This window comes from Grammomys surdaster, unplaced genomic scaffold, assembly GCF_004785775.1.
Source record: "Grammomys surdaster isolate TR1022 unplaced genomic scaffold, NIH_TR_1.0 201, whole genome shotgun sequence".
Taxonomy (NCBI): Eukaryota; Metazoa; Chordata; class Mammalia; order Rodentia; family Muridae; genus Grammomys; species Grammomys surdaster.
In genome coordinates, this window is record NW_021604646.1 from 7,207,788 (window position 1) to 7,232,796 (window position 25,009).

The 25,009-nt window shown below is 45.1% G+C and overlaps 1 protein-coding gene across 1 annotated transcript in view; it reads left to right on the top strand.

Annotated features, from left to right (window-relative positions):
• Nucleotides 1-25,009, top strand: part of Got2 (glutamic-oxaloacetic transaminase 2) — a 27,803-nt gene continuing 2,794 nt past the window's right edge. The window contains exons 1-9 of the mRNA XM_028770391.1: nt 1-204; nt 11,768-11,924; nt 13,440-13,568; nt 14,774-14,833; nt 19,218-19,379; nt 19,562-19,666; nt 20,439-20,589; nt 21,793-21,958; nt 24,536-24,686. Coding sequence (XP_028626224.1) covers nt 116-204; nt 11,768-11,924; nt 13,440-13,568; nt 14,774-14,833; nt 19,218-19,379; nt 19,562-19,666; nt 20,439-20,589; nt 21,793-21,958; nt 24,536-24,686 — 1,170 coding nt within the window. The 5' untranslated portion in view covers nt 1-115. The remainder of the gene's footprint in view (nt 205-11,767; nt 11,925-13,439; nt 13,569-14,773; nt 14,834-19,217; nt 19,380-19,561; nt 19,667-20,438; nt 20,590-21,792; nt 21,959-24,535; nt 24,687-25,009) is intronic.

Sequence of the window (25,009 nt, forward strand, 5' to 3'; positions counted from 1 at the left end):
AGCCACGCCCAGGGAAGTCACTGTCCTCACCTTTTAGGAGCCCGCGCCTTGGTTCCAGCGGACGCGTCCCCTGATCGCGGCTCTACCACCATCCACTGCCGTCTTACCGCCCACCATGGCCCTCCTGCACTCCAGCCGCGTCCTCTCCGGGATGGCTGCTGCCCTTCACCCAGGCCTTGCAGCTGCAGCCTCTGCCAGAGCCAGGTGAGCCTAGGGATACGGAGATGCAGCGGGACCGCGGGCCTGCCCCTGCCCAGCCGAACTGTGGACCCTGCGAAACCTCCACCCTACCCCGCGATCAAACACGCACCCTCACCCTCCCATGTCGCCAAGGGTTGCCTGTCCCGGGTCTGAGAATCTAGTGTCTGCTACCCAGGGTGACCTCAGGACCCCTCATCCCTTCCCTGCATCGCTGGACAGAGGGCCAGCATAGTTCCCGGGGATGGGAATTGTGACTTTCGACTTCACCTGGACCCCCATTCTAGTGGGTGATGGGGGTCCAAGATGTAGACTCAGCACAGTGGGGTGCGGGGCGAGGGGTGAGCACGTGGGCGGTGGCGCTGGGCCATCCCCTCACCGATTGGCTATGGTGCCGGAGCTGCTTGTCGCTGATTGGCTATGGTGCAGGGGGCGCGCGTGCCCTTGACCAGCTGCCCTGCAGGGCGGCGGGTCCAGCTGTCGGGGTCTGGAGGGTTAAATCTGGCAGTGCTGTGTAGAAGCGGGCCCTGCGTGGCCAAGGGAAATTGTGACCACATGGAGAGAGATTCTCGGGGCTCCCAGATCCCGCGTGCATCCGTGACCTTGGCATGGTGCATCCTTTCCCTCAGTGTCACCACACTAGTGCCCGGCAGACTAGTCTGGCCTTTGGATGGAAAAGAGTTGAAGTGTAATGCACTTTCTTTGTTTTAAACCCTTGGGAGATTCAGCTGACTGGAAGCCATCAATCAATCTTTCTCTGCTCTGCATCTCAGTAGGCTCTTTCCGTCCCGTAAATATTTCGTAACCGAGTTTCTCCGAGCCAGGCAATGGACCAGTTGCTGGTGATGCAGCTGTGAGCAAGACAAGAGGACTGGCTTCCGTTTAAAAACAAAAACAAAAAAAAAAAAAAAAAAAAGAAAGAAAGAAAGAAAAAAAACAAATGAGTCATCTTAAACTAAGGTGTACTGAGAGAAAGTTCCAGGCCTAAATGGAAACTAGTAGTAACTCTTAGTTCTTCCCTGAGCCCCAGGAGAGCAGATTTGAGAAATCTGCTGGAGTACTGCAGGCACCTCCCTGGGGCACACACTAACTGAAAGTGAAACCTACCTAACTTTTTTTTTATGTATATGAGTACACTAAAGCTGTCTTAAGACACACCAGAAAAGGGCGTCAGATCCCATTACAGATGGTTGTGAGCCACCCTGTGGTTGCTGGGAATTGAACTCAGGACCTCTGGAAGAGCAGTCAGTGCTCTTAACCGCTGAGCCAACTCTCCAGCCCCCTACTTAACTTTTTATGCATGCCTTCTTTCCTTTCAATGTGTTCAAGCGTCTTCAAGCTAGAAGAACAGTCTGTCCTTCCCAGAGTCCGTTTTTTGGGCTCCATGCCAGTGAGTGCCCTTTTAAGCCTACCCACCTGAAGGGGAGAATGGGGGGAAAGTGATTTATATTATGCTGCGATTTGGAGAACAAAAAAGGGGTACTTCTATGGGCAGGAGAAAAATCAGTTTTCCTGTTATTTTAACCTTGAAATATCCCTTGTTTTTAATGTATATACCTGAAAGACCTGACCTTTCCTTAAACTTCTTGGCGAGCTACCCCTTGGGTGTAACTGCTTAGTGATTTCAGTCTGAGAGCCTGACTACTGTCCATTTTCTGTCATTTCCCAGTTAGAATTTAAGGTGAGGGAGAGCAGAGGCCTTGGCAACTTAGTTCCGAGTTGTATCTAAATACTTGCTTCAGTGTTGGGGTTACTATGTAGCCCTGGCTAGCCCAAAACTTACTATGTACACCAGGCCTGCCTGAGACATGCTTCAGTCATTGTACCTGTACCTTCCCACTGTTATTACAACCAGCTTCCTTCTCCCTTCCCCCACTGGGAATAGAACCCAGGGCCTCAGTGCATACCAGGTAAGCCACTGTTCCAGAGATACATGCCTGGCTGGTGGAATGCCTTTCACTTTTGTCTATTTTTATTTCAAGCCCTCATTTTTTAAACAAATGCAGCATTTTTAGTAGTTTTTTTTTTAAGATCAAAATCTACACATAGTGCTGCAAAATATGTATCAAAAGCAAAATGTTAGGGGTATGAGACAGAGGAATTGCCTTGAGTTCAAGGCCATTCTCCTGAGCTACAAAAAAAAGTTCTGGGCCAACCTGTGCTAGAGCATGAGGCTGTAAATAAATAAGAGACATTTCAAAAGCTGCATAAGCCTCTGGGAAATACAAAGCATTTGAAATGCTTATCTGAATACTTTGTACCTAGCATCTTTTGGTTGAGTGGTCACAACATGTTGCTCAATGTTTGCGGCTCTGCACTTCTGTCCAAAGGGCATTGGTAGGGATCATTTTGTAGGCCATAGGTTATCAGTTTATCCCCCGGAGCACTCTGGTTTTCGTCTAATGCTACTTCTTTACAAATAGCAGAACTCTCCCATGTCTACAGTCTTCACAGTTTTAAGGCGTGGGATAATGAGGGACATAGAGAACCTAGCATTTGAGCAGTCGTAGCTGATCAAAGGAGCACTGCTCCTGTGCTTAGCATGCTCGAAAGTCGGTGTTTTGAAATTGGGGCATTCATTTTTTACGAGGTATGCAAGAATATTCATGGCTGAGGCTTCTAGAGAATTTATCTGCTACATATTTTATGTAAGTGTTGCTCACACTATTAAACAAGAATGATATACCTCCTGTCCTTTCGAGAGGCAGCTCTGTCATTGTTTAAGGGCCTTTTTTTTAAAAATGAAAGTTGCCTTCTGGACTTTTGAATGTCCTTGACAGTTAAAGTATTCATTTCACTCTGCACTTCTTGACAGTGATGTCGATAGGCAGGTGGCTGCATGGCTCCTGTATGAACTGGGGATGAGAAACAAGCAAAACCAAAACCTATCTGAGTTGTTTCAGAGTATCTGTTTTTCCCTCACAGCTACAGTAACCGCTAAAAGGAGGAAAGGGAAGACTTTTTTTTTTTTTTTTTTTTTTTTTTTGGTTTGGTTTGGTTTTGGTTTTGGTTTTGAAGCCAGGGTTTCTCTGTATAACAGAACCCTGGCTGTCCTGGAACACGCTTTGTAGACCAGGCTGGCCTCACAGAGATCTGCCTGTCTCTGCCTCTTTCATAGCAGGCATTAAAGGTGTGCTTCAGCACTACCTAGCTAGGGGATAATTTTTTTATTCCTTGCCTAGAGCTAAGAATGGATAAAGATGATGTCACCTGAGAATGTAAAATAATAACAACAATAATGTTAAAGCCAGAAAGATATTCATGTGGCCATAAGTTCCTATGGCCACATCCTGTTTGAAGACACTGCATATTGATCTTGCAGGGCTCTATAGCTGAATGGTGACAAGTGACACTGTAGTAGTGACTTAGAAACTACTGCCAGTTAATATCAGAAACTGTGCCTGGGTCCTCCGACTGTGTCCATTAATACTCACCCTCTGAGATAGATGCCGTTACTGTTACACCACATTTAACAGATGAGGATTCCTGAGATTGGGAGTCTCTTCCCTTGCCTCTGCTCACACAGTTCCTAAGTGGGTAAGCTGCTTGAATCCCCACGGTTTGCCCAGGCCAGGCTATTAAAAGACACCATTGAAAAAAGTAAAACCCTGGGAAATCCAAAGCCAGAAAAAAAAAAAAAATCTGCTCTTAAATAACAGAACTAACAGCGCACCAAGCACAGGTTCTGTTGGGAGCCCCACCAGGTCGGCCAGAGCCTGCCACTTGCATTACTCATGAGAGTGAGGCTGGCTGGGAGTACTGACTGGCTGCACTTTCCGGTGGGACCTGGCTGGCTAGGAAATCCTAGTGAATAATTCGCTGCACCCTGCTGAAGCATTTGACAGAGACTAGATGGATGAAAAGAACTTGAACATTTCCCTAAGTTACCCGGAGCCTGATTTCCATACCTTCCGGTTTCTACTGCAGCAGCATGCAGCTTCCATATCCTCCGCCCTTATTCTTAACCCTGTGTCGCACTCACTTTTCCTCCAACCCCTCTCCTCCCTAGCACTAAAGCTCGTAGGTACCCCCCTCCCGGAAACCTCCCTAACTTTCCTTCAAGGACTTCGGTTGTCTTTCTGAGGGTTTAGCCAAAAACATACTCAGTTCCCTGTCCCAAAGTCATCACTGTGACTCACAGCCCGGCTGCACTGTTAAATGTCTCCCTGTTGGTCACCCCACACCTAATCTCGTAGGAAGTGGTTAATATTCTACTCTTTACAGTCCCAACTTCAAGCACACTAGCACACGGCAGGTTTATAACCATCACCTTAGGACACCTTAAAGCAGCTGTTCTTTTTTTTTTTCTTTCACTTTTTGTCGATTCTTGGTGAATTTCACATCATGCACCCCAATCCCATCCATCTCCCTGTCCCTTCATGTCTATCCTCTGCCCCTGCAAACACCCCACCACCACCACTAAAAAAGATTTTAAAATGTATGGAAGCTCTAATGTATCAGTGTGTGTCCCACAGTTTACCCTTCGGCCCAGGCATCTTTATTTGCAAATGTTCATTGCAATGAGTCATTGGTCTGTTTCGAGACGTCTGGCTTCTGCTACACTATCATACTGGAACCTCACTGGGACTTTCTCTTGTATATCCTGATGTTGCCCTATGTCTTAGGGAACCTGCAGCTTGGGGGTCTTCAGGAACAGGCCTTTCACACACTCCAGAAGGAAGCAAGCCAACTCATAGCCCTGAATCTGGGTGGTAGCTGAGTTGGTCAGCCCACTAGCTAGCTCTCTTATGTGGGCACCACAAGGATGAGCTTTCCAGCACTGTCCCCAGCTAGCTTACCCACTGCCACAGCTTGCAAGGGGCAGGATGCATAACAGTAGCAAAATTAGAGTTATGAAGTAGCAATGAAATAATTTTATGGTTGGAGGGTCACCATAACATGAGGAACTGTATTAAAGGGGTCTCAGCATTAGGAAGGCTGAGAACCACTAAAGACTTTCATTATATAGCCAGGAATAATGGCCCACATCTTTAATCCCATCGCTCAGAAGCAACCATCTCTATATGAGTTTGAGGCCAGCCTGTAGATCCCTCCCCGACACACACACCACCACCAACAACAACGTTTATATAATATGAAACTATAAAAGGCTTCTTGCTTATTTCTCCTACGAAAAACTGTAAAATGATCTTTTTCCTTAGAGGACTAGTCTAACATGAAGTGAAAGCCTTCAGTCTGATACAATCATGTACCCATTCTGCCAAGAGGGTGCATGTATCATAAGGAAAGCTAATACTTTCCAGGAAATCCCAAACACGGTTGTAAATGAAAGCCTGAGAATTCTACTTACCTATATTTCATATCCAGTTTTAGGAAGGCCAAATTAGCCAGGCAGTGGTGGCACACGCCTTTAATCCCAGCACTTAGGAGGCAGAGGCAGGTGGATTTCTGAGTTCAAGGCCAGCCTGGTCTACAGAGTGAGTTCCAGGACAGCCAGGGCTATACAGAGAAACCCTGTCTCAAACCTCCCCCCCCAAAAAAAAAAGACATAAGAACTCGGATTTGGTTCCCAGCACCCACATGGAGTCTCACAGCCATCCATAACTCTAGATTCACAGGAGCAGATACTTTCTTCTGACCTCTAGCACCAGGCATGCACACAGTGCATATATATACATGCAGGCAAGACACTCATACACAAAAATAAGTCTGAAAATAATTCTTAGCCAGGTAATCCGGGTGAAAGGTTTCCATTTAAGCAGAACCATAGAGTTAGCATTAAGTTTGGGGAAATCGTCTAGGGAAGTATACACTTTACTGTCTGAGCTGATTGGAAAAGGTTAAAAAAAAAAATGCTGTTTTACATCATAGCAAGTAAAGTCATCACTACACCAGGAAAATTAGGCCCTCTAGATTGAACAAACACTAAACACATTGACACGTCAGAGTTATTAACCAGGTACCACTGCCTGCCTTCTCCCACCGCTCTCTCAGATACTTGCTTTCCATCCTGGGCCTGGCAGGATGGCTCCTGCCCAAGGAAGCGTTAGGAAGGCTGCTCTGATAACAGCAAGGATGGTGACCTGAAAACGCACCATCGACCGAGACCTGGACATTGGCCATGAAGGAGACAGGAATTCCAATATGCAAGTAGATGCTGAGTTCTGCAAAGCTGTCTGCCAAGGCATAAGTAGGGTCCCGTCCAGAGCTCTGTGCTTGTTCTGAAGGTGCACTGAGAGCGCCTTACCCCTCTAGTCGCCTAGGTCCCCATTACCACCTTCAATGCCTGAAGATAATCTCTGGAGATGAAAACCTTGAAACCACAAAGGAAGGAAAGAGAGAGAGATTGAAAAAGGATTCACCATCTGAATTTGTCTTTACACACTCTTTCATATATCTGATACTATCGTATGCTGAGGTTTCAAGCAGGCACCACCACACCCGGCAGGTCAAAACTATTTTCGGAGCAATACAAGGCGTTATTTATGGTGATGCGCATGGTTTCCCATGATTCTTGCTTTCAGATGATTATTAACTTTCAGATTTCTCAAGTTTAGTTCCCAACACAGTAAATATTAATAGCTAAACCCCACACAAGTGGAAGCTTTGTGAGGAGCTGCAGCTAGGCACTCAACTAGCCTACACCACCCACTGTGAGCTCAGGAACTGTGTTAATAACCAGACACAGTAATCCCAGCAGTCAGGAGATCTGTGGGCAGATGGCTTAACAGTTCCAGGCCACCTTGAGCTACACAGAGAGCGCTTGTAGCCCTCAGGGCCAAGTGGCTGAAGCCGTATCTACACCTAAGAGTCCAGGTGCAGGTCTTAGGTACCCAGGCCCTGCTGCAGACGTAACAGTAAAGGCCTCTCCCATGTGAGGAGAGACAAGACCGGGTGACTCGGGGACTGCCATCTGTATGAGGCTGGCATCCTCTTGTGCTTTTTGGATAATTGAATCTCAGATAAGGGAGAAAAAGAACAGAAGTTCTTTAGATTTTTTTAAAGTTTTAAGAGTAAAAGGGAATCCTGAATCCTGCCTTTTTTTCCCCTTGAGAAACCAACAGTTGTATTTCTCCTGGTGTAGTGTGGGCTCAACCACTTGTTAAGGATCCCTTAATTTCTGTTTCCAGTGAAAATGGAGGACAGAGGAAGCGATGTGAGTCCCCACACAGGCATCCTAAGCAAACAAGAAAACACTTGACACAGTTTAGCACATGTGTCCTTTATCCCCTATTAAAGTGCCGGCAGAGAGCATGCCCATAAAGTGACTGCTCTCCATAGAGAATATCAAAAGACTTTCTTTTTTTTTTTTTTGGTTTTTTGAGACAGGGTTTCTCTGTGTAGCCCCTGGCTACCCTGGAACTCACCCAATAGGCCAGGCTGGTCTAGAACTCAGAAATCTGCCTACTTCTGCCTCCCAAGTGCTGGGATTAAAGGTGTGTACCACCATTGCCTGGAATCAAAATACTTTCAATCTACTTAGAAGTCAGTGTCTGCCCAGTCACAGAAATTCTGTGTAGCTACAGAACCAGTCCGTTAACTAACACGTTGTCTGAGCATGTAAAGGTTATTAGAAATTGTCTTCAATGACATGAAATATAATTGTTATTCCCAAAAGAAACACATTACCCCAATCATGAGAAATACAGGCTGGCGGCATGCACTTGGCTACAAATGCACCAAAAGCATCAGTGTCACCAAAAGGGAAACCACTACAGCCAAGTGGAGCCTAAGGAGATAGATGGTTTCCTAGAGAGAGTATGTGAGCAAAAACAGACCTAAACCAAACTAGGAAATTATTAACTCTAACAAATGCACCTTAGTGACTCCTGGTGCTAGCGGGGGTGGAGGGCAAGACATACGACCTGTTCAATTCCTCTAAGTCTAAACATAAAAAAATAAAATCCAGGTCTGGAGAGATGGCTCAGCAGTTAAGAGCACTGTCTGCTTGAGGCCTTGAGTTCAATTCCCAGCAACCACATGGCTCATAACCATCTGTAACGGGATCTGATGCCATCTTCTGGTGTATCCAAAAGGGAGGGACAATGTATTCACATACATAAATAAATCTTTAAGAAAGAATGAAATCCAGACTGGGGTATGGCTCAGCAGTAGAACCCTTCACTAGCAAATAATTTATATATTAATGAGAATAGGAACAAATAATTGCTATTGAAATTAAGCTTTTCCAATAATTCATCCCATTTAATATAAATTTGACTTGCATTTTTTTTAATTTCTTGAGAACTGCCTACATGGATACCCTGAATTTACATCACTTCTGACCTTCCCTCCCCCCCCTCCCAATTCTTCCCATGTCCACACCAGTTTTCCCTAAATGAACTCAGAAACATTGAAGGAATTTGAGTTCATGTAACTAAGGTGAATAAAAGTAATTTGGTTTTTATTCAGAACAGCCATGCCTTTCACCTGGGTTAAGTACTCATCTAACGCATGTTTTTCTTAAACCAACACTGGTTGGCAAACTTACATTTGCCAGGAAGCTTACAAATGGATTGCTATAAGGACTGAGAACTAGAGCAGAAGCCTGTTGTTTGAGGATTTTGTAACCTAGTCCATCAGAGGTGGAAAACACATCAGCTAGGCACTTAGTCTTTCCACATTATTGACACACAGTGAGGGTGGGTTTTGTTTAAACAGCAGAAATCCTAATGTAAGCTCCAGTAGACAGAAGCACCTGAACTAGATTTAAAACCAAGGAGCTGGACATGTAACTGGTAGAGTCATGCTTGCCCAACATGCACAGAACCCTGGGTTCAATCCCCAGCAACTCCACAAGCTAGACATAGTGGTGCACTTGTTCATTTGTTTGAACAAGTCCTCTCTTGCTGGGGGCGGGGTGGGGAGACTTGTCAACTCTTATGTGATATAGTAGACTCCTGCCATCCTGTAGAACTCTACAGTATTCAGCATGTAAAAATAAACTGTCGTTGGTTGTCGCTGCTATCTTGTTGGACACATGTGAGACAAGAGCAAAAGAAGCTATCAAAGAAAGCTAAGAGTGGCTATTGAACATCCTATTGCATCTTGGGATTTACCAAAAGTCAAGGCAAAATGAGGGACACTGCTCTGGCAGTATAATCACCTGGCCCAGGTGACTTTCCTGGGAATGGTTCAGTAGCTCAAGTCCTTGCTATGCAGGCATGAGGATCTGAGTTCAGATCACTAGCACCCATGTAAAAGTTGGGCAGAGTGGAACATGTCTGAAACTTTGGGGCGTATTGCAGAATATTGGATCAGACCATGAACCCTGAGATTGTGTTTACTGTAAAAATCTGATTCTAACTGTGTTGCGGCTCAGCCTTAGCACACACACCTTTAATTCCAAACAATGAAGGTAAAGTTAGTTTGTAGAAGAAAGCAGCCATATTGGAAGGTGATGTCTAATTGAGTGGCGGACAAAGTGACAAATCAGAGGACGATTTGACAGACCAGTGCAGAGAGAAAAAGGAGAGTTTTACACAGACAAGTTGAAGAGAGAACAAACTAGACTGAATGAACCAGAGAATGAGAAGTGTGTGTATGTTTTCATTTTAATCCCAGGTGTGGGACATGGGCTGCTTCAGATTGTCCACAGTAGCTATGATTTGACTCCTGCTCTGGCAGGGCATGGTTTTGCCAGCTGTAGGTACTGTCTGTGATGTTGTGATGTTTGGAATTCTGGAGACTTTTCAGAGGGTATATAAATGCTAGGGCCCCAAGAGGTGAGTTGTTGGATGCTGTTGGTCAAGGTTTGTTATGTAGTTGTGCAAAAAGAAGAAACAAGAAATTAGATATCCTGACAGCAAACCAACAAACTTTCCCCAAAGGAACTCAACACCCCTAATCAGCAGGAAGTAGTCTAACCAGATAACGTTGTCCCCTTCCTGACCCTTTACTTTATTCAAGGATCTTTTTCCTTTGCTCTCTATCCTTTTTTCTCTTATTCTAGTGTTAGGGGGTTGAAGGGTGGAAGGAAAAGGGTAAAGAAAGGTGGAAGAAAGAAGACCCCACAGAAAGTAACAATCAGCCGGGCGGTGGTGGCGCACGCCTTTAATCCCAGCACTTGGGAGGCAGAGGCAGGCAGATTTCTGAGTTCAAGGCCAGCCTGGTCTACAGAGTGAGTTCCAGGACAGCCAGGGCTACACAGAGAAACCCTGTCTCGAAAAACTAAACCAAACCAAACCAAAAAAAAAAAAATCACAGACTACAAGGCATGAATTCGCTCTTATTTAGTGACCCTTTAGCCTACTGGACATCTGTGGATTGCCTCAAGATACACAGTGTCAGCCTTGCCTGCTTGGAGCTATCTTGCCATTGCTGGTCACTGTTGTGGTTTGTAGGTTTTAAGGCTGAGCAGGCCTACTGATTGCTCCTCCCCCTAGGCAGCTTGCAGAGCATTTTAGGATACTATGAAACCTAGTCCACAGGAGGCGGCTTCCAGATCACTTTCTCCAAGTCTTTTGGCTGGCAGGTGCTATTTTCAACAACGGGGAACTTACCTTCAGTTTCTGGGAGGACAGCGGCAACAGCCATATTAGTTTGGGAGTCTCTTAGATTCCCCTGACCAACAAGCCAAAGGAAGGGTCCCCCAGGCCTGTCATTTTGTTAGGTAGTTTAATGCTCTTGGGGAACATTGTCGCCTTGGCATAGCTTCGTGAAGTGTGTGAAAGAAATGAAAAATGTTTCCCTGAGGCCTTTCAACACTTTTTGAGTTATTATGCCCCACCCCCTTATTGGCCTCCTCTCCCTTTCTGCCTCACAGTTAAATCCCACCCTGGTTTTTCCCATATCCCCCTTTATAGCACCTGTGTCCTGTCCCCCTCTCCAGCGTACCTTGTCTCCTTGGTCCCTTTTACCTTCCCGATTTCTGTGGGGACTCCAGGTTATACACTTACATCTAAAGATTCTGAGCTAGGGAGAGAACATGCAACATCTGTCTCTGGGTCTGAGTTACCACACTTGTAATATTTACTGGTTCTGTTCACTTACCTGAAAGTTTAATTTTCATTTTTTTTTTATTTTTATTTTTTTCGAGACAGAGTTTCTCTGTGTAGTCCTGGCTGTCCTGGAACTTACTCTGTAGACTTTTTTTTTTTTTTAACAGCTGAATAAAATGTCACCATGTATATGAGCTGTTCTTTCATTATTAACTAAGAAGTTGAAGAAAAAATTTTTTAAGGAGCTAGAGAGATGGCTCAGAGGTTAAGAGCACTGGCTGCTCCTCTGCAGGTCCCGAGTTCAGTCCCCAGCAGCCACATGGTGGCTCACAACCATCTGTGATGGGATCTGATGCCCTCTTCTGATGTGTGTCTGAAGACAACAACTGTGTGCTCACATACATAAAATGAATCTTAAAAAAAAAAAATGTTTAAACCTGTGGTTGCACCCTATCCTACACAAAATAACCTGGGTGTTGTCTTTCTGCCTCTTGTTATACCTCTGTTGAAGATGCTGATCTCAGTCTTCTGTGAAGGCTTTCGTGCTATTGGATAGCTGGTGCCTGTTGTATAACATGCATGTGCCAAAATGGATCTTTGGCAGAGCAGAGACATAACTGGCTGTAGGAATCTAGCTCGTGGCTGAGGTAAAATATTTCTAATTTCAGCTCCTGGTGGACCCATGTTGAAATGGGACCTCCAGATCCCATCCTGGGAGTTACCGAAGCCTTCAAGAGAGATACCAACAGCAAGAAGATGAACCTGGGAGTTGGTGCCTACCGGGATGATAACGGAAAGCCTTACGTGCTCCCCAGTGTCCGGAAGGTGAGCTTGGCACTTGTCTCCTGCTAGCATAAGATGTGGAACCTGAAGGGAGCCAAAAGGGGTGCTGGACCAGGACTCCGAGACCCACAGGTCCTGGCACTGGCTTTGTGACTCACCTGGGTTTTCTAGACCATGCTGTGAAAGTGGGTCAGAGCCACAAGGTCTGCAAGATTGTAAGTCAGGCATGGTGCCTAATCCTGAGGGGGCACAAGAGGTCTACAATTTTAACATTGTCTCTTAAGGAGAGGAATTCTAAACATGTATTCAGTGATTGATAAGCTATTGTTGCAGGCAGGACCACAACCATTACTGTCCATTTGATAAGCTGCTGTTGCAGGCTGGACCACAACCATTACTGTCCATTTGATAAGCTGCTGTTGCAGGCTGGACCACAACCAAGCACTATTGTCCATGATCTCAACAGTTCACCACAACCCTGTGAGCCAGGGAGGGTGACTGTCACCTCCATTGTCATAGTGAAAGATCCCCAGACCGGCGTGTAACCTGAAATTCATTCCTTTTATACAGTCAGTTGGATTTTGTCGTCTCACACATACCTAACACGTTGCTCATAAGTCTCATTTTTACACACTGCAAGAGAACCCTGTTATGTTACGTGGAAACCAAGAAAGGCTATACCTTTCCATCCTTTAGCCAAGATGACGGCACACATCCCAGTAATTGTGCTGGACACGGTGACACATACCTTTAATCCCAGCCCTCAGGGGACAAAGGCGGGTAGATTTCTGGGAGTTCAAGGTCAGCCTATTCTATATAGCAAATTCCAGGACAGCCTAGGCTACCGAGAAACCCTGTCTCAAAACAATTAAAAAAAAAAAAAAATCTCAGCACTTTGAAGGTTGTAACAAGATACTGGCAGGTTCAAGCCAGCCTGGAAGTCTTAGCTACTTTTCAGGTACTGTGACCAAACAGAGTGACCAAGCAAGTCATAGAGTGCTTAATTGAGCATATGGTTCTGGAGGGTAAGTCGGTGAGATCAGAGTGACTCCAAGGTAGAGAACACCCGAGAGCTCACATCTTGATTTACAAGTAAGCAGAAGGCACACACACTTCCTCCAACAAGGCCACACCTCCTAACCTTCCCAAAGAGTTCCACCAGCGGGGATGCAGTGTTCAAACATGAGCCTGTGGGGCATTCTCATCCAAACCACCTTACTGGTCCATAGAAGGAAACCTTACCTCAAAATAAATAGAATTTAATTTCACAAAGATGATAATATTAAAATATAAAACAATAAATATAAAAAGTAGTTCTGTTCTGTAATACAAATTGTCAAATATTCCACTTATCCTTCTTAAACAGTAAATTCATATGGAATATAAGGCTTGCCAAATGGCTAATCCCAGCGGAGCAGGACGACCATGAAGGCCCGGGAGTTCATAGCCAACCCAAATAGCAGCGTTGCTTCTGACATTTACTTCATAAGTCGTTTATTGTCATCTTAGTAGTACGAAAGCAGAAGAGAAAACTATGACTTGTGTTTTCTTGTCTAGGCAGAGGCCCAGATTGCTGCAAAAAATTTGGACAAAGAGTACCTGCCCATTGGGGGACTGGCTGAATTTTGTAAGGCTTCTGCAGAGCTGGCCCTGGGTGAGAACAACGAAGTGTTGAAGAGCGGCCGGGTAAGCCAGGGGCTTCATCTTCATACTAGCTCTGTTTACATATGTGGTGATTTTAAAATAACGGGAAATGTTAACTCAGTTTATATGTGTGTAATGGCTGATGCGGCCACACTTACTAATAACTACTCTTTAGACTGGAAGTTTAACTGTATCAATTATCTTGAACATTTGACAGAATCTGACTGATAATTTTGACCCAGCTTGTTGTTGGTGTTGATGAATTTCATCTTTTTTATATTGCATATGCATTAGAAATGGCTCTCTGGGCCTCGTTTAGGCCTATAATTAGTTCCCACAATCATGTGTTAAGCTTCCAGCTTGGATGGAAGAAGCAGCCATGAGTAGACCATGGGGGCAGGGCTGGTGTGGCTGTCCTCTGCTGCCCTGCCCCATGGCACAGACAGAAAGGCCATGATCCTAAAATAAAGGCATGCGCACTGACTGTGCTTTACTGTCTTTTGTAAGAAATGTGACGTAATGGATGTGCTTTCAAATTTATTTTTCTGCCTAAGATATCAAGACAAAGGCTGGGGTGTACTAATAGCTCACTGGTGGGATACTAGGCTTGCATGTGTAAAAGCCCTCAGTTCAATCCTCAGCACCACAAAGAATAAAAGCAAAGTATATTAACATTGTCCTAACATACTTGTTGACTAGCTGTTTAAAGAAACATGGTATCGGGAGGTTGCTGGATTTTTACATTATTTCTAAAAGTAACATTTGAATATAGTGACTATTTTAGTGTCTTTATATTTTGTGTGTGTGTAGAAATCACTCCTTTATCCTATTGAGAAAGAATTTTTATATTCTAAAATTTTTGTCTTACACATGCACACATGCTATGCCATGTGTATACCTCATCCCCGTGTACACATGATGTACACACACAGTACAAATAACTGAACAGGGGCTGGAGAGATGGCTCGGTGGTTTAGAGCACTTGCTGCTCCTCTAAAGAGCTTGGGTTTGACTTCCAGCACCACGGACACCTCACAGCCATCTGTAACTCCAAGATTACAAGTTCCAAAGGATCTGATGCCTCCTGGCTTTCTAGGGCAACAGGCATGAGCATGGTGTACATAACAAGCATGCTGACAAGATACTCAAAGTAAATAAATAGCCCTATACAAATAATCAAATAGCTAAAAGAATGATGTTCTAAAGTCAAAGGCTCAAGAGACTGACTCTGTGTCTCTCCCCTGCAGTTCGTCACTGTGCAGACCATTTCCGGGACTGGAGCCTTAAGGGTTGGAGCCAGTTTTCTGGTGAGTGGAGCTCCTTCAGGAATGAACCTTCAGTAGAAGGTTAACAGGGCATCCTAGCCTGTGTGTGGCTACTCACGCAGCACCAGGCTTCCTCTTCCCACAGAATTGGCAAGTTTCCGGTTTTCTGGTGAAAGAACTCACTGTGGAGACATGATAAGGAATAGTAAAGTCAGTGTGTTGAGCATAGAGTGGGGTTTGGGGTGTTTTTTTTTGTTTGTTTGGTTGGTTGGTTGGTTTTTGGTTTTTTAAGTTTGGTTTTGGAGTTTTTTGTTTTGTCATTTCAGAACAAGGTCTTACTATGTATCTCTGTCTGTCCTGGAACGCAGCTCTGTAGACCAGGTTGGCCTCAAGCTCAGAGAGCCACCAGCCTCTGCCTCCCAAGTGCTGGGGTTGAAGGCGTGGCTCACTGTGCCCAGCACAGCATGCAGTATTGATAGGGAGCATGTGTCTTAATAAACTTACTCAACTCATGTCTTAGTCAGGGTTTCTGCATCAAAAACACCATGATCAAAAACTAAGTGGGGGGTGAGGGGGGCTGGAGAGATGGCAGAATTCTAAAGTCAAAGGCTAGAGAGACTGACTGTGTCTCCCCTGCAGCATCTCACTCTGCAGACCATTTCCAGGACTGGAGCCTTAAGGGTCGGAATAATAAATTTTTAAAAAAGATTTATTTATTTATTTATTTATTTATTTATTTATATGAATACACTGCAGCTGTCTTCAGCCACACACCAGATGAGTACACTGGATCCCATTCCAGATGGTTGTGAGCCACCATGTGGTTGCTGGGAATTAAACTCAGGACCTCTGACAGAGCAGTCAGTGCTCTTAACCACTGAGCCATTTCTCCAGCCCCCAAATAAATCTTTAAATAATAATAAGTTGGGGAGGAAAGGATTTGGTTTACACTTTCCATATCACTGTTCATCGTTGAAGGAAGTCAGGACAGGAACTCAAACATGGCAGGATCCCGGAGGCAGGAGCTGATGCAGAGGCCATGGAGGGGTCATACTTATTGGCTTGTTTCCCTGGCTTGCTCAGCCTGCTTTCTTATGGAACCCAGGACCACCAGCCCAGGGATGTCTCCACTCACAATGGGCTGGGCCCTCCCCCATCAATCACTAATTAAGATAATGGCTTGCAGTGGGATCTTGGAGGCCTCTTCTCAGTTAAGATTCTTTTTCAGATAACTATAGTGTGTGTGTCAGGTTCATAAGATTAGCCAGCACAGCTGACCCTTGTCAACTTGATACACACATCACCGTTAAGCCACACCTTTCTTTTCATATTCAACTCCAAGATCTCATGATAAAAACATAAGTTACTTTAAAAATCCCATAGGCTTTAACAAGTTCAAACACATTAAAATTTCAGTCTCTTTAAATATATCGAATCCTCTCTATAATCCAAAATCTCTTTTAAAACTTCAAAGTTTTTCAGCTGTGGGCTCCTATAAAAATCAAAATTAAAAATCTTCAAAAGGGAAGAACCGGGGTACAGTCATATTCTAAACCAAGAAAAACCAAACTCCAACAGTATAAAGACTCAATGTCCAATTATCTGGGATTTACTCACGATCTATGCTCCTCCAAGGGCTTGGGTCACTTCTCCAGCTCCACCCTCTGCAGCACACACAGCTAGGCTCCCGCTGGCTCCACTCCACTGCTGCTATTGTTCTTGGTGGCCATTCCATGGTACTGGCATCTCCAAAATGCTGGGGTCTTCTGCTGCATTTGAGCTGCACTTTCACCAATAGTCTGTCTTAGTTAGGGTTTTACTGCTGTGAACAGACACCATGACCAAGGCAACTCTTATAAGGGCAAAGTTCAAAGTCTCTTCTAAGATTCAACCAATCACTTAACTGTAATCCCCAAAGCAAAACAAGAAACCAGCTGGGCAAACTCCAAACTCTGCATCTCCATGGCTGATGTCAAAGCAGTCTTCAGATCCGCAACTCTTTTTTCAGCCTTGTCAACTATAACAAACTTCTATCTCCTGGGCTGTTTCCACTCCCTGTTAGCAGCTCTCCTCAGTAGATAGACCACGGTTCTGGCATCTTGAACATCTTGGGGACTTTCTCCAAGATACAATTTTAATGTTACAAGCTTCTTGTTTCAATGTCTGGGATCCACACATGATCTTCTGGACTCCTCCAAAGGGCTGGCGTCACTTCTCCAGCTCTGCCCTCTGTAGCACTCTTAAGCTCAGGTCAATGTACCCCACTGCCACTGCTGTTCTTGGTGATCATCCCATGGTAGTGGCATCTCTAATATCCTGGGGTCTTCTGCTGCTACTAGGCTTCACCAATAGCCTCTCATAGGCTCTCTTCATGATGCCAAACCTCAACTCCTTTACATAACCCCTTCAGTCCTAGGCCGTTAACTGCAACTGAGGCTGCACCTTCACCAATGCCCTTCCATGGCCTCTCACAGTGCCAAGCCTCAGCTGCTCTCCACGACCCCTTCATGCCTTCAAAACCAGTACCACCTGGGTGACTCTTACCTATTACCAAGAACAGCTGCAGCACGAGGTACAACCTTGGCTATCTCTGGAACACAGCTCCTTTGTGGTCTCAGAAAACACTTCCCAAATTTCATCTCAATGATGCTGGTCTCTTCTTAATCACCATTAATTTCTTAACTCCAGATAACCAGCATCTACTGTCCAGTAGTCTCCTTCTCCTCTTGGCTATAAAGCCAGAGCCATTTAGCCAAAGCTGCTGAGTTCTGCTGCTTGCTGGGGCTGGAACATACACCACCACCACCACCACCACCACCCACACCCACCCCCATTCTATTACATTATCACCAGCTTTCTGTTTTCCAACTCCTTCACTGCCTAAGCTTGGCTGTCCTGGAACTTGCTCTGTAGACTGACTTTGAACTCAGATCTGTATGCCTGTCTCCAAAGGCATGGTCCACCAAGCCTGGATTTAAGTTTTTCTTCACCTAGAACTTTCTCTGTTCTAGGCAGGCCTTGAACTAAGAGATCTGCTTGGTTTTATCTCCAGGTATTATTAAAGGAGTGTACTACACCTGGACCTAAATTTATCTGGGTGGGATCTTGCCCCAACGTCACTACTCCCTTAATTCAAACTAATATCCTTGAAAACAGGATTCAGATCCATTTCACTTCCTGGTGCTTCTTTAATATTTGAACCATATATTTTATACTTTTCCTTTTTCATCTTGCTACACTTGTTTAAAATGCTCTTCATGAGATTTAACCAGAGAACAAAGTCTCTGCTGGGCATTTCTGAGACTTCCTTTGTCAATGCAATTAATCTGAGTCCCTTCACCATAGCCTCAGGCAGAGTCTTCAGACATCGGCAAAAGGCAGCCACATTCTTCACCAAAATACCACCAAAACAATCTCTAGGCCACATAATTGAAATTCTCAACTGAAACCTCTTGGGTCAAGTCTACACAATTCAAATTACTCTCAGTAACAGTCTTCCATATTCCTACTAGGACGGCTCATTAAGCCCTATTTAAAGCATTCCACTGCTTTCCAAATCCAAAGTCCCAGAATCCACATTCTTCCAAACAAAAGCATGGTCAGGCCTATCACAGCAATACCCTAGATAGACCCTGGTACCAACTTAGGTTTTTACTGCTGTGAGCAGACACCATGACCAAGGCAACTGTTATAAAGAACAACATTTAATTGAACTATTTACAGGTTCAGAGGTTCAATCCAGTATCATCAAGGTAGGAACAGGACAACATCCAGGCAGGCATGGTGTAGAAGGAGCTGAGAGTTCTACAACTTCATCTGAAGGCTGCTAGCAGAATACTGGCTCCAGGCAGCTAGGACTAGAATATTAAAGCTCACACCCACAGTGACACTCTTAACTCCAACAAGGCCACACAGACTCTAACAGGGCCACACCTTCTAATAGGGCCACTCCCTGGACAGAGCTCATACAAACCATCACAACCCACAAGATCCCACATTAAGCCAGGCAGTGGTGGGCACACCTTTAATCTCAGCACTTGGGAGGCAGAGGCAGGCAGATTTCTGAGTTCGAGGCCAGCCTGGTCTACAGCGTGAGTTCCAGGACAGCCCAGGCTATACAGAGAAACCCTGTCTCGAAAAAAAAAAAAAAAATCCCACATTAAAACATAATAAATAAAACAACATAAATAACTTTAAGTGTCTGTAAGTTGACATAAGACCATAAGCCAGCAAATTCCCCTGTGAGAGACTTTGGGCTGGTGAGGCCTGCACAGGTGTTTTACCTCATAGCCAGAATAACTCTCAGAGCCTGGTTTCCAACTCAGGCCATCTTGCTACAGCCAGAAGGAAATACTTCCTCTCTGGGAAACATTAGCATTTTGTCCTCTTTCTTCATTTTCTCATTCCCTTTTATCCCGTCTTTTAGCAAAGATTTTTTAAGTTCAGCCGAGATGTCTTTCTGCCCAAACCATCCTGGGGAAATCACACACCCATCTTCCGGGATGCCGGCATGCAGCTCCAAGGTTATCGATACTATGACCCCAAGACTTGCGGCTTTGATTTCTCCGGAGCCATAGAAGACATCTCAGTAAGTACGGCTCTCCAGGCCAGACGTCTGGTGCCTCCCAGCTGGTTTCATTATCTGACTTAGAGGAGGCAGCTAGCTCCAGGCTCTCCTTCTCACTTCTAGGCTAACCGTGGCCTGTAGTGTGTCGGCGGTTTCCTTTAAAGCTAAGCTGCACAACAAAAGTCTCGGTTGTTTCTCCTTAGAAAATCCCAGAGCAGAGTGTTCTCCTCCTGCATGCCTGCGCTCACAACCCCACAGGCGTGGACCCGCGTCCAGAGCAGTGGAAGGAAATGGCATCCGTGGTGAAGGTGAGAAGGAAGCATCCGTGACTGGTTGCTTAACCCTGAGCCTGCCCCCAGCCCACACATGGATAAGCTGCCAGGAACGGGTTCCATAATTATGTGAACAGTTGGAAAATAGTTTTCATCCTTCAGTCCTGATATAGTGAATTCTGATAAAACTCAAAAATTCATCTTTGGCACAGCAGCTGTTGTGGTGGCCTCCATTTGTCCCAGCCAGTGGCTATTTGCTCGTCCTTTGAGGCACATCTCCGAGTCCCCTCCTTTGCTCGCTGCTTTGCTCAGCATTGCCTTTTCTTTGAGAGGAGTTGGCTGTGACACTAATCAAACTTCCCAGAGAGAAATATTCCCATCATCCTCTGCCCCCCCCCCCCCCATACTGCTTCTATTGAATCTCAGCTTCAAACAGAGTAAGGCCCAGAAGCAGTCAGCAGAGAGCACTTCACAAGGTCATCTGTGAGCCCCGGGTATAGGACAGTGCTTCATCAGAAAGACTGATGCTAGTCCTGCCCAAAAGTAATATCCCACACCACTGTGGGCCTTAGGGGTGCCTCCTGCACCAGAGATTAAGAATCTTTTCGAGGAACCATGGCCATAAAAGTATTTTTTTAAAAAACAACTTTAAAGTATGTTGATAAATTAACTCTGGAATTCAGACATCTTTCCTACTGCCGTGTGTGGAGAAGCTGTTGACTGTGTTGGAGTGAATAAGCAGCATGGTACTGAGCTGGGCCTCTGCAGGTAGCCTGCCTCAAACACTGGTCTTCTTGGTCCTTCCCAGAAAAAGAATCTCTTCGCATTCTTTGACATGGCCTACCAAGGCTTTGCCAGCGGTGATGGGGACAAGGATGCCTGGGCCGTGCGGCACTTCATCGAGCAGGGCATCAATGTCTGCCTCTGCCAATCGTATGCCAAGAACATGGGCCTATACGGTAAGCCAGAGGGCCCAACGTAAGGTGTGTTCTCAGGGGAGAGCTTGGGGAGAATGCCACAAAGCAGAGACTCTACAGGGACAGTTTACATGCATGTGTATGTACATTTACATGTTCCTAATATGCAGTATTCCTAAGATGGGGGGGAAGTACTGTAGATTTTCTCAGACATATCTTCAGTGTCCTTAAATTCCTGTAGTGAGAAAAGAAGAAAATAAATAAGGAATAATTAGTTATTTCTGCATGCAAATTAATTAATACAGGAGCCAAGGAGATAAACACATTAAAAAGACATCCCGGGCCAGCAATAAGGCTCAATAGGTTAAGTGCTTGCCACTAAGTCTGATGACCAAAGTTCAATCCAGATGGTTGAAGGAGAGACTGACTCTCACAAATTAACCTCTGACCTTCACATATACACAATGATGGTGTACCACAGCAGCCCCAGGGAAAAAACATAGTAACTAAAAAAAAGTGGTGGGCTGGAGAGATGGCTCAGCAGAAAAGAGCACTGACTGCTCTTCCAGAGGTCCTGAGTTCAATTCCCAGCATCTACATGGTGGCTCACAACCATCTGTAACTGGGCCTGATGCCCTCTTCTGAAGTGTCTGAAGACAGCTACAGTATATTCATATAAATTGAATAATAAATAAATAGATAAATAAATAAATAAATAAATAAATTTAAAAAAAATGGTAATGACAAGCACAGTGGCACACACCTTTAATTCCACCACTCTGGAAGTAGAGGCGGGTGAGTATCAGTTCAACACCAGCCTGATCTACAGAGTGAGTTCCAGGTCAGCCAGGGGCAGGTGGGGGGAGGACTCTTTTTTTCAGACAGGGAAACCCTCTTGATAGAGGAGGGTGGGGGCAGCATGCTAAAAAGACTCTGAATGCTTTCTATTGTGCCTCAATTCAAAATTCATCCTTCTGACTGGTCACACACTGTTTATTTCTAGTGAGGAACTGTTACATCAGGTGATCAGATGTGGTAGCCTGTACCTGTAATCCCATCGTCTCTCTGGAGGCTGAGACAGGAGAATCACCTGTCTCCATGCCAGCCTATGCTACAGAGTGATGATACTCTGTCTCAAAACGTAAACTACTGTTGTGGTTCTTCTGACAGAAACTGATACCATGTAGCAAGTGTCATTTTTACTTGTTTCAGCCTGCTAGAAGACAGTATCCTCTGCCGTTTCAGGTGAGCGTGTGGGAGCCTTCACAATGGTCTGCAAAGATGCAGAAGAAGCCAAAAGGGTGGAGTCACAGCTGAAAATCCTGATCCGTCCCTTGTATTCCAACCCACCTCTCAATGGGGCCCGGATTGCCGCCACCATCCTGACTTCTCCAGACTTGCGGAAGCAATGGTAATGATTACTCGCTGTTCCATGCCACCTACAGTTCCATGGGTGGGAAAAAGCAGATGGAAGAGAAGGGGGTGTGCATTTTGTTGGCACAAATAAGTTTGGTATTTCCCCATAAATTCAAAAAATGGCAGGCTCTTTTATTCTGTCATCTCCGTACTTAGTAAATAAAACCTGCCTTCCCTTGAAGGCAGTTCAAGGTTCAGTTGAAGTACCTGGCACAGGAAACTTCCTTCAAAAGATATTTTTGTATTGTGATGCTGGAGATGAGATCCAGGGTCTCATGCATGTAGACAAGCATGCATTGTACTATATCCCCAGCCCCCCTGTACTTTTCTCACTGGCTAGCACTGAATCAGTGTTTCTACATACTTACCGTTTTATTATCTATACTCAAATCTCAGTACCTGTTTTTTCATATTAATCTGTTTTTTAAATCATTTTTTAAAGCTTTATTTATTTTGGACTAGAGAGATGGCTCAGCAGTTAGGAGCACTTTCTGCTCTTGCAGAGGACCTAGGTTCAATTCCCAGCACCCATGTTCAAAACCATTCATAACTCCAGGGAAGACCAACTTTGGCTACAAAGTGAATTTGAGACTATCCTGGACTACATGCAAAGCTGACTCAAAAAACAACACCAAGTAGTGTTCAGGGAGTTAGAGAAGACAGCCTGTCAGGAAGCACTTGATTGATTTTGTGAGAAGTCAGAACTTGATTCTCCGGCAAGAGGGTGGCAGGGTTTTGCTAAGTGAGATACATAGGTCACATGCTCAGTCCCTATAGGACCCAGATCTTCAGAGTGAATAAAGTTAAGTGGCTCTGGTCACTAAAAATTAAAATTCTGATCTCACTCAGAGGCCAGGAGCTACCCTGCCCTGGCCAGGATTAATGATGTTGCTGAGGTAAAGCCAGCTGCTGCCCGATGCTTCTTTATGCTTGTTTGTTTCTTTCTTTCTTGATTTTCTTTCTTTTGAAATAATGTTTCACACTGTAACCCAGGCTGTTCTCAAACACAGAAATCCACCTGCCTTTGCTTCCTAAGTGCTGGGATGTAGCTGGCCTTTGCTACTTTGTGGTTCATTTTTCCCCACCCTGTACCCTCCCAAACCCCTCCCCCATTTCACCCCCTATCACTGGGAGAAAAAAAAGGATAGAGAGGAGAGAGCGATAGAGATCCCTGAATCTTAATTTCTTTCTTGTTTTTTCTTTGAGCACAACTACTAACAACCCCCCTGCAACCAACTGTCCTGAGTGACCAACAACCACCCACCCTGCCTGTCGGGGCTCTAGGATTTATATACCCTCTGAAAAGTTCCCAGAATTTCAAACGTCACACAATGTCAGAAACTATCTAAGGCTGCCAAAACCACGCCTCTGCTAGAACACAAGGCAAACAAGTCATAGCCAGCAGCCATGGTCAGTCTGAAGCAGCCCCACATCCCCACGTTTGGATTCAAATGAAAATATATTCTAATATTTCTGCGTTCTTTAAAGATACCAAAATTCCAGAATTCTCACGACACTGGGAGGGACTACAGGTGTTTACCACCATTCCCAGCTCACTGGCTCAAATAAGAACATTTAGTCTCTAGTTGACAGCTGTCACCTCCGATGTAGCTGTGCATGTTGTCATAGAGAGACTGTTGATGAAAATAAACATACAACCCTCTGAGAGATAAACTTTCAGTGTCGTCAGAGTGGTCCAGTTGGTGAAAAAGCCAACAAAAGAAATCCCCTGCAGAGCCACAGGAATGGATGGATTGTAGCTGGCAGTTCTGAGAACAGGGAAGACTATTGAGAATCAAGCAAGTTTATCTGTCCTCTTCAGTCCCCTCACTTCTCTGTGACCATCCTGCAGCCCAGCACTGCTCTGTTTGTGCTGCCTTGTGTCACCATGGCTCTTACATGCCTGGCCTTTGACCTCTATTGTAACCATTTAGGGCTATGACCACATCTCTGTCCTCAGCACCTGGTGTGTGGCGTAGACCATTGTCTCCATTATGAAGGCAGGAATGTTTTTGCCACCAAGTTTAAAATCATGTCATGTTTTACTGTCTAACCAACAAATTAGTGTTCCTATTTTCTTTTTTTTCTTTTTTTTTAATTTATGTCAATGTTTTTTAATTTACTGTCGATGTCTTCAGACACACCAGAAGAGGGCATCAGATTCCATTACAGATGGTTGTGAACCACCATGTGGATGCTGGGAATTGAACTCAGTATCTCTGGAATAGCAGTCAGTGCTCTTAACCGCTGAGCCATCTCTGCAGCCTGTGTTCCTATTTTCAAATGATATTTAAACTTCCTTCCATACTCAAGTACACTATGACTAATAATTAAACTATCTGGGACAGGAGAGGTGACTTAGGTGTTAAGAGCTTTGGCTGCTCTGCCAGAGGACCTGGGTTCAATTCCCAGCATCTCCATGGTGGCTCACAACCATCTATAACTCTAGTTCCAGGAAATCCAACACTTTCCTCTGGCCTCCAAGAGCACCAAGCACTGACTGACTTACACCAATCAAAGCACTTACAATAAAATTTAGCCAGAGCATGACGGCCCTCTGCTTTCCTCACAGGTTGCAAGAGGTGAAAGGCATGGCTGACCGCATCATCAGCATGAGGACCCAGTTGGTCTCCAACCTGAAGAAAGAGGGCTCTTCCCACAACTGGCAGCACATCACCGACCAGATTGGCATGTTCTGTTTCACCGGCCTGAAGCCTGAGCAGGTGGGTGGGCTCTGGTTCTCCACGGCCATGGGCCAACCCGTGCCCTTTGCAAACCAGAATTTGTCCGAGGTCACCTACTAATTCAAGTGTCCTTAATGTAGAGCCCTTTTAGGTAAAGGGGGCATGAGGTATTTCCTGAGTGTTATGAGGTAAGGTTTTATTATTGTTGCCCAGGCTGGTCATTACCACACTTCATCCTAGACCTGAGACTGCCTGGTTTGTTTTCCAGAGCGCTCGCTCTCTCTCTCTCTCTCTCTCTCTCTCTCTCTCTCTCTCTCTCTCTCTCTCTCTCTCCCTCCCTCCCTCCTTCCCTCCCTCCCTCC